The 12,429-nt window shown below is 48.0% G+C and overlaps 6 protein-coding genes across 6 annotated transcripts; 4 read left to right on the forward strand and 2 right to left on the reverse strand.

The window, feature by feature from the left end:
- Nucleotides 1-3,563: 3,563 nt before the first annotated feature.
- On the reverse strand, nucleotides 3,564-5,328 carry EDB93DRAFT_1104432 (uncharacterized protein; the record flags this gene model as incomplete). The annotated part of the gene is made up of 7 exons (XM_041447414.1): nucleotides 3,564-3,997; nucleotides 4,116-4,273; nucleotides 4,308-4,408; nucleotides 4,461-4,580; nucleotides 4,626-4,765; nucleotides 4,816-5,137; nucleotides 5,191-5,328. The coding sequence occupies 7 exons, from the start codon at nucleotides 5,326-5,328 to the stop codon at nucleotides 3,564-3,566; spliced, it is 1,413 nt and encodes a 470-aa protein (XP_041307185.1).
- A 246-nt stretch (nucleotides 5,329-5,574) lies between these two features.
- Nucleotides 5,575-6,446, forward strand: EDB93DRAFT_1250992 (uncharacterized protein; the record flags this gene model as incomplete). The annotated part of the gene is made up of 6 exons (XM_041453098.1): nucleotides 5,575-5,671; nucleotides 5,720-5,803; nucleotides 5,864-5,959; nucleotides 6,013-6,108; nucleotides 6,167-6,262; nucleotides 6,346-6,446. 6 exons carry the CDS (start codon nucleotides 5,575-5,577, stop codon nucleotides 6,444-6,446), a joined length of 570 nt encoding a protein of 189 aa, XP_041307186.1.
- Nucleotides 6,447-6,840: 394 nt separating this feature from the next.
- EDB93DRAFT_1104434 (uncharacterized protein) lies at nucleotides 6,841-8,670 on the reverse strand (the record flags this gene model as incomplete). The annotated part of the gene is made up of 6 exons (XM_041447415.1): nucleotides 6,841-7,572; nucleotides 7,674-7,819; nucleotides 7,875-7,978; nucleotides 8,034-8,309; nucleotides 8,394-8,452; nucleotides 8,518-8,670. 6 exons carry the CDS (start codon nucleotides 8,668-8,670, stop codon nucleotides 6,841-6,843), a joined length of 1,470 nt encoding a protein of 489 aa, XP_041307187.1.
- A 1,029-nt stretch (nucleotides 8,671-9,699) lies between these two features.
- EDB93DRAFT_1240900 (uncharacterized protein) lies at nucleotides 9,700-10,610 on the forward strand (the record flags this gene model as incomplete). The annotated part of the gene is made up of 3 exons (XM_041451815.1): nucleotides 9,700-9,954; nucleotides 10,011-10,189; nucleotides 10,241-10,610. 3 exons carry the CDS (start codon nucleotides 9,700-9,702, stop codon nucleotides 10,608-10,610), a joined length of 804 nt encoding a protein of 267 aa, XP_041307188.1.
- Nucleotides 10,611-10,744: 134 nt separating this feature from the next.
- Nucleotides 10,745-11,773, forward strand: EDB93DRAFT_1250995 (uncharacterized protein; the record flags this gene model as incomplete). The annotated part of the gene is made up of 2 exons (XM_041453099.1): nucleotides 10,745-11,189; nucleotides 11,238-11,773. 2 exons carry the CDS (start codon nucleotides 10,745-10,747, stop codon nucleotides 11,771-11,773), a joined length of 981 nt encoding a protein of 326 aa, XP_041307189.1.
- Nucleotides 11,774-11,912: 139 nt separating this feature from the next.
- Nucleotides 11,913-12,406, forward strand: EDB93DRAFT_1086241 (uncharacterized protein; the record flags this gene model as incomplete). Its single annotated transcript, XM_041445962.1, has 3 exons — nucleotides 11,913-12,105; nucleotides 12,141-12,221; nucleotides 12,246-12,406. 3 exons carry the CDS (start codon nucleotides 11,913-11,915, stop codon nucleotides 12,404-12,406), a joined length of 435 nt encoding a protein of 144 aa, XP_041307190.1.
- Nucleotides 12,407-12,429: the final 23 nt, after the last annotated feature.

Genomic DNA, 12,429 nt, shown 5'->3' on the forward strand with positions numbered 1-12,429 from the left:
GTAGGCGGAAAATCGATCCAGTACATAAGTAATAGAGGGGTATAAGTAAAGTAGCTAAGCGCCACTAGGCACGCAGGTCCAATGTAACGAGCCAAACATGCTAAAAATAGTACACAATGTATGTAACAGGGTCTCGGTTACACGTGAAGCACAGAGCCGAGTATTGTTACAAGAACATCTAGACGCTTGGGCCCCTACTATTTTTCTCCTAATCCTCCTCGTATCAGCCCTCGCGTCATACCCTTACCCCGACCTTACCCTTGTCATCCTCGTCACCCTCGCATTCCCTTTCGCCCTCTACCTGTTGCTTCAGCAAAGCCAGTACATCTGGCCGGACCCTTTCGCTGACGAAGCATACCCATGCTCCGTTTCACCACCTGACTGATCCTGTGGACAGTCCCCTTGCCTCTACCGTCTGGACGGTGACCTATGATATGATGCACGACGCATCCCCTTTGCCCTGTTCCCTTTCTTGATCTCTGACTCAGTGCGCAGTCGCACATGCGACTTATACTTAGATCCGCAGCTGCACGATCGTGCCCCTGCGCGTTTCACTTCTCATTTTCGATCGTTGACTCACTTTCTTATCTAGCACGTTCTACCTCGACTGAACGTGCCTTCCTGTTATGGTTATACCCTTTACTGATTGCCTCTCCCGGTAGTACGAGTTATCACCCACTAATACGTCTCCTGTCCTCTATATAAACTCGCTACCATGTACCATATTCCCTAACTTGAATCTACTTGGTTCTTGACCTCCTACTCTCACCAGAGTGATCCTTCTGCCTCGCCAGCAGTCTATATTCTATCTTCTTATCTGCTCCTCGCGGATAAGCCTATAGTCTCGACCTTTACTCATCGACTTCGTCGACGAGCAAAGCCCCTGTTAACTAGTCGGACTTCTGTCCTTCTAATTAACGACGATCCTTACGATTAACCTTTGGGTGTCATAAGCCTAGGCCGATATAGCTTATTGTCTCGCACCCGTGTGACATAAGCTACCCGATTTGGACATAGGCGTCAAATCGTACTTGCCAAAGACACGCCAAGTACGACCCCTAACCTTGGGCTAGCCCAAGGACGTCCTCGACCGTTGACAACACAAGCTCTGTTTGAGCGTCGCCAACAGATACCATCCAAGTCGTAACAAGTATTAGCGATGGAAACCAATTAGACGAAAAGGAAATATGATGGGAAAATGCACCAATGAACTTCTAAGGACATGGGATGGACGGACAGATGGACGAGTGCACGGACAATGCGAGTGCAGATGTGCAAAGTGCATGAACCCACGAGGCCACGCGCAAAACCTGCAAAATAAAATATAAGTGCGCTAATGCACTAGATGTATCCTGTGGATTAGAGCTGGAGTTTGTAGGGAAAGTGGGAGAATTTGGAGGGAAGTGCCTGTGGAGATGCGAGGCTCTACAGCGGACCATGAGAAAACATGTAATAACACTGTATACAATGCTTAGCAAGTCAAAAGGAGTAAATGTGCACCTAGTGGGGATAGATGCAACTGGACAGGACATAGGGAGGACTGGTCCAATGCGCAGGAATGTCAGGTCGGGCGTCGGGTCGGGATCGGACATGCATCAGACTGTCGGAAAGTGCGTTGGGTCGGGATTGGAGTGTCAGACTCGGGTCGGGGTAGTCGGAAGTGCATCAGACAAATACTGTTTGACATCAGTATCAAAATAGCTGGTTCTGAGCCCAGCACCATGACCATCATTACAGCACTGTATGGCTTCACCAGGTCTTCCTGTTTCTACAGAACTCATGACTAGCAACATGCTTGCCAGTTTCAGCAAATTGGTTGCACCGTATGCTTCACCCAAGTTGTCATGTGCAGGTACTGATGCAGTTTAGTCATTGCACGGTGTATTGACCACTCATTTATAAAGCCATAGGTGAGTCCCTTTTTCATTTCCATTGTCTCAGGTTCCTTGGCAATAGGATAGGGGATGGCAATATCCAGGTGATGGAGGACGAGCTGTTCATGCTTGAGGAAGAAGAACTTGATGAGATGGTGGATGAATTCAGATTATTCGAGCCCGAAAAGACTGTCCTACCCATACCATTGATCCTTGGCCCAGCACGGTGCTCCGAACTTGGTGCCGCAGATATGATTCATCAAGAACTGGCACTTTGGGAGGGACAGGCAAATGATGCCCTGCACAATATCAGAGTGCATCTGGCAGACAAAGCGGTTATCTTCCGTACCACCGTCAGAATGGCGAAATCCCAAGCCATGTCTACCAGAGCTTGGGCTCAAGTGCATTCGGTTGACAGGGTGGTGAGTATCAATGCAAGCATTTACTCAAAGTGCCAGACACATCTGGCTAACCTCGGTGCTGCCGATGAATTATTGGAGAGATATCGCCCACTGCTAAAGGAGCATCTGAAGGTTAGCACAGCGGTAGCTGATCCAAATGCAAGAGGACAGAGAAATAACACATTGGCCTGGTTCTGGTCAATGGATGTGGAGGGGGATTCTGGTAACAGTGATTGGCTTAAATAATATCCCATATAAGACGGGCCAGCGGACTATGGGCCGATGTGATGTATATCCCCGATGTTGACAGATGGGCCGGGGGGAATATTATTTCCGATGGAGACGGGTGGGCCCATCTATGCCAATGTTATATATATGCTCAATGATGTCGGATGGGCCAGGATGAATATTTTTACCGATGGAGATGGGTGGGCCCATCCGGGGAATATGTACAGTAGGATGGACATGTATATTATAGACAGCTAGGCTGAAGGGAGATGAGAGGCAATCATTATTATATAGATGTGTGGGCCGATGTAAAGGTACATTGTATAGACGGGTGGGACGATGTATAGAAATCATTTTGTAGATGGGTGGGCCGATGTAAAGGTACATTGTATAGCCAGGTGGGCCGACGTACAGGAATAATTTTGTAGACGGGTGGGCCGAGAAAGCGGTGGAATATTTATTATATAGATGGGTGGGCCAAGGTCATTGTGAATTGTATAGATGGGTGGGCCGAGCAAGCAGTAAAACATTTATTATATTAACGGGTGGGCCGAGAGTGCAGGAAAATATTTATGATATAGACTGGTGGGCCGATGGAGGGGAATGTAATATAGATGGGTGGGCCGAGGTAGGGAGATATTGTGTAGACGTATAGGCCAAGGTATTGGTTTACTATATAGATATATAAAGCACTTGTCTGACATGCATGGATCACCGAGTCCCAATGCCCGAAAATTGAATCCCATGGTACAACATCCATTTTTCAACGAGAAATCACTGTCTCGAATTCCGGACGCCTGATGACCGGAAGCTCCAGACTGGACACTAGATACTCGCAGGAATGTGTGAAATATCGATGTCCTGAGACATATCACTGCGTGCCGTGAGCCGAACCACAAAACCAAAAGTGTTACCACTGACTGATTGAATCACCTAGTGCCGAGTGCCGAGGCCCGAAGCCTGAAACCCGAGGCTGGAAGCGATACACAATATGGAATTTCTTACAAAATTCACCATGTGCCGATCCTACAACCCTGGAATTCATCATTGAGTTATTGATTCACCGAGTGCCGAGGCCTGAAACCTGCAACTTGAAATGAGTGGTTGAGCTCAAATATGAGTCCGTCAATGGCAGACTCATCCTGGAGGTTGGGGGGGGGTTGGGCTCCATCCCTTCCATAGACAGGTCAATGAGAGGAGGAAGTGCGGATGCAGGGGTTGACATGACCGGAGGGACAGGTTGATGAAGCAAAAATGATGTTGCATCACCTTGGGCATCCGGAAGTGGAAATGTTGGGTGCCGGAGGATGATTTTGTGTCGAAGGCCTTCATGAAGGTGTTGCAGGGTGTCAATATTAGCATCCTGCTCAACAACACGCTCCTCGAGAGCGGCAATTCGAGCTGCACCCTCCCGAATCACCATTGCCATGGCATGCAAATCCGGCATTGGCACATTGAGTGCTGAATGAGGAACTCCGGAAGTTGAAGATGGGACTGCTACAGGTGGAACATTATGTCAGATGGACATAGAAAATTCGGGTGACTTATGAGCTGGTGCAGGTGTAGGTTCCTTGGCAGCAGTGACAGTCTTGCTGCGACCACATGTTTGCACCTTTGGTGTTTGGGCACCAGATGGACCAGGAGTGACGGAAGAGACCCGAGATTGACTCCGCGTCCGGCCAGTGGTTTGCGAGGCGGCCGGAGCTTTGGCAGGAGCTTTGGAAGGGGTCCTGGATCTGGTCCTCCTGATGGTCCGGGTGATGGATTGACCTCAAACACGTTTCGGCGGGGTTCCCATACTCACAGAGATGCACTTAATCTTCTTGGTGGTGCAGTAGACGCAGGACATGCACGGGGTGCTGGTCCTCTTGGCTCGATGACCTCCGGATGTTTGCCGGCAATTGCCTGGCACATTGTAAGGACCCATCCGAGTGCCGGATGCAAAAGTGCGACTTACCGTAGCAGGCCCGAAGGGTTTCTTCTTCAGGCTCCGGGGTGACCGAGGTGATCCAGACGTCCTTGCAACATCTGGGGAGAGCTGGGGGAGGACGACCTCCGGAACCCCACATGAAATCGGCTACAAAATGAGTAAGACAATGGAACGATGAACCAGAGGACATACCTGAGTGACCGAGTCCTCTTCATCTTCCAACTCAACAAACGCCTTGAATTTGGCAAGGCCGGTGGTTTTCGCGTGCTTCCGAGTCTTTATAGCGCACTTCGGGGTTGGGAGGGAAGTTCCAGAATCATTGGAGACTTCCTCTTCCGACTCCCTTCCACTTCTGGGTCCAGGTGCAGGAAAACTGCCTTACCTTTTCCCTTCTCCCAGGACTCAGAGGCAGGGTTGGTAGAAGGCCCAGCGATGACAGGCGAGGGTGGAAGATCCACAGGAATTGGACCTACTGAAGGACCGGATACAACCAGGAGATTGAAGGTGTAATCACCTAACTCCTCCCAGGCAAGGACCTTGCTGCGCCAGGGGTGCATCAACAAACAGGTATCATCGTACCCGATGCTGTGCCAGTTGGGCCAGACCTGAGGAGTCATGCCCCGAACACGAATCAACTCCCTCGAGCACGAACACACGAGACCCGGAAGGTAGGGACCACTCCCATATTGCCGGACCGCATCGGCCTACTCGGATGATGAAAAAAATGAAGTGGAGAAAATATGACAATGCTACATACCACGAGTGTACTGACCTGGGTTGTCAGAGAAAAGTGGCTGTGGCCCAGAGGAAGCTGCCGAGCGCCGGTGATGATGGCCATGATCTTGGCAGTGATTTCCTTGAGGCTGGTCAAAGAGGTGTCAACTGGAGCAGACATGGTATTTCAATTGAAAGTGTTGAAAGTGTTGAGATCAGGTAGAAATCAAGTTATATTCAGGTTGAAATCAGTTATCACAAGGATGATGTTTCAGTAAAAACAAGATCAGTGATTAACAATGTAAAATTTCATTGATTGTTTGTCCTTGTTTGGTCGTGGTTCAACTTTCGGCAATCGCTGGCGCCTTGTGTTCAACTTCGAAGTTATCAATAATCAGTGAATCAGTTGATCAGTTCATCACAGAACATGAACTCCCCTGCTACAGTTAGATTCAATGACCCTCCAGTCACTGAATATAACTCAATGGATGTGGATGAATCAACCGTGTCCCGGATGTCAACAGGTATGTTCAACATCCATCATACCTTATCAATTTACCGGACATCCTCAGATCAATTAAATCTTGGGCCGGCTGATGACCCAGAATCATGTTCTGTGTCATCCAATGGTCCAGAGGTCTTTTCTCAAATTTCCAGTGGGTTTATCAATTGATATGATGACAATCTCATCATCCATGGTAACTCAAATATCACAGATCATTCACCTCCGGCTCAATGTGATCAACCAGGCCTCCTGGTTTACCCAGACCTATACCTCGGGCTTGAGGATGACCTGATGGCTGGGATGCATGGTGAGTATTATTTAAATCATCTAACAATGCATGTTGACACAAAATTCCTGCAGATCAGTCACTTCCGGCCCAACCTGATATGCCGGGTCTAGCCATCCACCCGGATCTCTACCTTGGGCCTGATGAAGATATTATGACTGAGATCCCGGGTATGTCCATCGATTGAAATCAACAGTCCAGCCATCCCTGGGTACTAAAGCCTGACAGATCCATCACCTCTGGCCCAACCTTATCACCCAGATGTACCCATCCACCCTGACCTGTACCTCAGGCCTGATGAAGATTTTATGCCAGAATTCCCCGGTCTGTCAATCAAAATATCTCACCATCCCTGTTCACTAAGTATCTGATATAATCATTTATCCTTCTGCTAATTTGTCTCTTAGTTCAATTCATTCAAGAACGGGTCCAGGATTACAAACAGCGACATGGACATATTCCCGACCCATCCATCCAACAACTACTCGAGGCTGAGAGACCATTCTGAACTGCCTGGGCAGAAACATCTGACAAACTCAGAAGAGCTGAAGAAGACCTCTGGAGGCTGCAACAAGCTGAATGTTTGACTTCTGAAATGCTCAAGGTATTAGATTCCCTCATTCTTAGGTTTGAAGATCAAATTTAAATGTAAATTACACAATTTCTGTTAGTAGACAAATTACCTGTGAAATTTTGAATGTTTATGAACCCACTCACGTCATGTAAACTACTTAATTATGGATGTATGGAACTTCCATTTCCGATTTATTCACTATCTGAGGACTACCGAGGCCCGAGTATCGATCACCGGGTCCATGTTTCGAGTCCAGCACACCAATAACCTACTTCCCATTGCATGACATGGATATGTACATAAGGGAAGACAGTGCGGGATAAGTACATCACTTCCTTCCCCTTGCTCTTGTCACCCGAGGAGTACTGCCTAATGGCTTTGGCGTCGACTTACTCCGGGTGGTCCTCGCCAATGGCTCAATCACCGCTTTCTTTCCCCGCATCCTTTTCGGAGCCGGCGATGTTTTCCTCCCTTCCATTGCAACATCATCGTCAACCTCACCCATGTTGCCATTGGTTAACCCTGCCAGGAGGTCACCCATTCGCGATGTCAGCAGTGCACCACATTTCGCCGGCTTGACAGGGCGAGGCTTCGGAATTGACAGTGGGATTGCTGTCTCTGCATGTGATGATGAAGGACCTTCTCTGGTTCTGGTTCTCTTTTTCGGTGATCTACCATCAGCCGAGTCATTATCATCATCATCATCATCATCATCCGAATGATGAGTGTCATTCCTGAAATCACTGTAGGGTTCGGAGGATGAATCCCTAGGGCTTCGGATGATTACCCTTGGCATGTTTTTGACTTTACCTGGCCGATGGGAAGGCGACCCGCCTGATACGACCGATGCTACCATGTTGCCATCTTTGTTCTTCCATGCTTTGAACGTGAATGTTGATCCTTTGCCTTTCTCCTGCCGAGCATACCAGAAATTGAGGAGGGCCGTAGTGTCCCAATTTTGCAACTTGGAAGGCTCCTTCAAGTCGACATCTGCCGGAAGATATCTTTGTGACACAAAGTCATCCTGGCATTGAAGGATGGCACTCCATGGCACTACTGCCTTGTCGATCCCCGAACAAATCCCTATGTCGATGCATTCAACAATGTCCCAGATGTAGCAAGGATTGACTCATGATAGTGGGATGTGAGAAAAGCCCTGACTATGGCCTTCTTCTCCTCAAGTTTTGTTTTGGTGATGTCCGGAAGCAACGGCATCCCATCCTCATCAGTGTCGAGCTCGAAGGCTGGTTTTCGGATTCTCTTGTGACCTTCCTTCATCTGTCGGCCACCTTCCCATGCTCCGGCACCTATCACAGAGACCATCAACACACCCCTCCGGGTATCAACAGTTTAAACACTCACCGAACTGTTCCTGCGCATACTCCTGCCACACCGGCTTGATGTCCTCCCAGTCCTTTGTCTTCATGAAGCTGTCCCCATCTCCTAATGCCTCATTATTATTGCGCCTGCGTGAAATATATCGGGTTGAAAGATCTGCGATGACAGGTAAAATTCACTCACATCCCAAACAGCACCTCGCCCTGTTCATTCTTCCAAGCTGACAACACAAACACTCTCATCCCGCATTGCCTCCACATCTCCTTCGAAAAGTGCTCCATATATGCAGGTCCCTTCTTACAGGCAACCTGTGCTTGTATCTTGGGAGGAGGACAGTTGTTGGACCATTCTTCGGCGGTTTCTTTCGCCTTCTCCAACTCGTCGTCGGACAATTCAGCCATGACTCTCTTCATAGCCGCCTGATAATGCTTGAACATACCAGGATCTCCTGGCTTTGCCCTGGATTCATCCTCGATCCTCTTCAGCACCTCTTCCCGATTCTTCTAGTAGATCACCATCCTAGGCGTCCATTTCCTCCCATACTTTATCATGTCCTTCCTTTCCTTCTTTTTCTTGTTGTTGAACAACCAAGTCTTGTACATCTGAGCATTGAAGGAAGTGTAAGACATTAAAATTTTTGTTTCTCATCGCAACAAGGATGTATCACCTGCTTTCTCTTTTTCAATTGTCCTTGGTCCACCTTTGGCGCAAACAACCTTGCAGCCCTGGCAATTGCAGTGAAAACTGCCCACTTCTTGCTCCTTTTCACAGAAGTCCACTCAGGAAGGTAGTTCTTCAACTCGAAAATTTCGGTTTCCATGAGCTTCTGTGTCTGGGGTTGACGTGCCCTATGTCTTCCAGGAGACAAGCGAGTGGAATGACCTGATCTTGCTATAGTGACTCTGATTGGTGAATGTGCTGAGGGTGAGCAAGGCATAACTAATATTGGTTCAAAGTTCAACTTTGACCAAAGCCTAACAGTTGGTTAATCAACCCATATCGGACATGATGCCATTAATGGAAATAAATTTGTAATGAACAACCAATACTGCACAAATATAGCATTGGAATAATAATTCTTGCGACCTTCCTGAGCTAATGCTGTTCTTGCAACATTCGAAAATAAGATGAAGATAGGTCTATGCACCCCGCTGCAAAAGTCACACAGGGTAGAAGCAAGGGGCAGAAAAGGTAGGAAAACTTGGGTCAAGGTCCCGCTTGCAAGTGCAAAACGACATGCCTACAGGTCCATGCCTAACTCTCCCCTGGAATCACCAACACTTCAGCCTGTTCCGGCACCACCTACTTGGGAAGACTGTCCTGATAATACTTATGAGCAAGACCAAGGCTCATTCGAGCCTTTGCAGCTTCCAAAAACAATGGCAAGTGAATGTAAACCATTGGAGTGTCGTTCAAACATTGCTAAGTATAACACATGCAGAGCCAGAATGACTACCTGAGGCAATGGCTCCCAAGGCAGGAATCATATCTGCATCACCTTCTGGATCGAGAAGCTCCTCCAGAAGATAGGAGATGCGTTGTCTGTGATCAGGATGGGGTCTACAAATGTCAAGATTGTCTTGGGGAGCCACTCTATTGCACGGGATGTTGCAGGAGTCAACATCGTCGCAATCCTTTCCACTGGATCAGTCAATGGAATGGTCAGTTCTTCCAGCAAAGTTGTCTCGCTCATGTCAGACTCATCATACACCTCGGTCATGATGGCAAAGAATGTCCTGCACTCGCAAATAGGTGGGATTTGTTTGAAGGAGATGAACCTGAGGACCAGCTTGAGCCTGAAGATCTACCATCTGTGTCGGGACCAGAGTTCCAGCCTAAGGAAAACACCATGGTCATTGTCGACAAGTCTGGAGTTCATCGCCTCAAGGTTCGATGCTGCAATTGTCCAAATGCCATGAGTCCGGACATTCAAATGTTTCGACATGGATTTTTCCCTGCATCATTCAACAAACCAAAGACTGTGTTCACCTTCAGAGTGCTCGACAATTTTCTATTGGACAACCTAGAATGCGGCACCTCTGCGATGAACTATTACAGCAAGCTCTGGCGAATGACCTCCAGCATGTTTCCTCACCTTGTTCTGGTAATTATATATCTCCTTCATCTAAAGGACATTATATTGACAAGGCACTTGGCAAGGACCAATACAGAGAGCTCATGAGAGTCGCTCGACAGTGGAGGCAGTTGAAGACCATGAAATGGCATGGCTTCGGTCATCGTTCCAACGCCCCGAATGCTGGAGATCTCGCATTGTTTTGCCCGACATGTCCTCAGCCTGGGATCAACATATCCTTGTCAGGGAATGAAACACTTGATGAGTGAGTCTAGTTTCATACTTGAGCGACCTAAGTGATGATAAGAACTCCAAGCTGGAAATATACCCAGTCATTTGTGATGGACGGTAATTTCAAAGCTGAACACTTGCATCCCATCAAGCCATTTGATGAAGTATGGCTTGCAGATGGGCTGGGGTTCATGGTGGGAAAGGACAGGTATAAAGCGCATCTTGTGGAGGCTGCTGACACTTTGGAAAAATCTAGCTGCAACAATCACCGGGCAGTAAATCAAGCAAATGCGGCTTGGCACAAGCTGGAGTCGATGGGTATTGGGGGAGTTGCTTGTGCCCGCCACGGCTGCTTTGTGCCTCATGCAATGGTCGATTTCCAGAAAGGCGAAAGGCAAGCCGAATATGAAGTTCTACATTCACAAGTTGATCATGCATCATTTGCAGACAGATGAACATGGATTACGCCCTTTGCAAGGCTGCCCAGCACAACATGGAAGGCATTACCAGGGCTGTCACCTTTTATGACATCAACTGTCAATACAACAAGCACCTTCGGGTTTGGGTGGATTGAAGCTGATTTCTTGAAATGGTACCGGAATTGACCATCATTCCCGGCATCGGTTTGTGGCATGTGCATGGACATCAAGACAACTGCTATGTCCGATATGCGTTGAATTTCATTGAAGGCATTGGCTGGATAGATGGAGAGATCATGGAGACTCTCTGGGCATGTCTCAACCTAATTTCCCCCACTGCTCGAGGAATGTTGTCCCCTCATCAACAGGAATGTCTCAATTTTCAGATGAACGATTCCAACTTCTGCAAGATGATCCGCATAAAAAGGACCCTTTGCCATAAATACAAGCAGGCAAAAAATTGCATCACCGAAAGTGAAAAGGCTTTCGACAGACTCGATGAAGCAGCACCCGCCAATTTGAAGACAGAATGGTTGGCCAACGAGATGATCGCTCAATCCAGCAGAATAAATGATCCTGCGGCGATGGATGTTTACGAGATAAATATCAAGAAGGGTAAGCTGACCATGTCTCCATAGAAGTCCAAATTAATTTCACACTCAGCACTGAGCAAAAAGGAGATCGAACTTAGACTGCTAGAGCAGGGTAATGCCCGTAATGCAGCACCATCTCGGAGATCTGTGGCGACATGGATATCTATGGGGTTGGCAATCGAGGAGGCTCAAATTGCATTGCTCATTGAGGTCCGAAGAATCGGAAAACAAACTATGGAGACACAGAGATTAGACCTCGCCTGGCAACGAGATTGTCTCCAAGGCCAGATAGATGGATTCACGCATTCTGCTGTCACGCATCTCGGAGAGGGATTCGATGGAGATGACAATCATGATGACTTGACCATAGACATCCTAGATAATCTCGATAATGACCCAGAAGATTTTACCGAGACATCTGATACATGGAAGAACTCGCCCGAGCTCATTGTGATCCCATTGCCATCAAACCTCGGGGTAGATCGATACAGACGCTTGATGGCAGAGGATCTCATTCCGCTGGAGATGTCCCTTCACGAAGGGCAGGCAAATGATGCACTTCACAACCTCCGCATTCACTTGTGCAACAAGGCAGTCCTATTCTGAATGACAGTCAGGCAAGCCAAATCTCAAGCCCTGAAAACTCGAGCCTGGTCGCAGGTGACGTCAGTGCAGCAGGCTGTCTCCCTGCATGCGAGTATATATACCAAGACCAGGACACAAATGATGAAACTTGACAAGGGGCATGGCCAACTTCAGAAGTACAAACCCCTGCTTTGCGAGCAGCTCAAAGTCAGCACTGCCATGGGTGATCCTGAATGCCCATGGTCAACGCAATGAATCCCTCGCGTGGTTCTGGTCCATCGAGGTCGACATGCATGGTCTGGATCAATCATGGAATGAGGAATGTGAGTTCCCTAATGCTCGACACTTCCAACGTTGAGCTGACCGGACGAATATGAAGTTTACCGAGTTCACTGGCTCCAGGCAAAGGCACTACGGGATCGATGGAAGGAAGAGCTGATGTTGGTCCAATTCGAGATGGATTGGACATGTAACTTTTTCTTGTAGAAAGCAGCCCAATGGGGCGACCAGATGCAGGAATCATTCACGAAACGACTTCCGGGTCATGCATGCTACTCCAGAAGGCAATCCCGAATGTATTCATTGCTGGCACAGGATGCCCAGGCAGCGTTTCAACACCTGCAGACCGTTTTGATAGATTCCCGAGATGAATGAATGGTTTATTGCCGATGGAATAT

Source organism: Suillus bovinus, assembly GCF_016758785.1.
Source record: "Suillus bovinus strain UH-Sbo-P2 chromosome Unknown EDB93scaffold_32, whole genome shotgun sequence".
Classification (NCBI taxonomy): Eukaryota; Fungi; Basidiomycota; class Agaricomycetes; order Boletales; family Suillaceae; genus Suillus; species Suillus bovinus.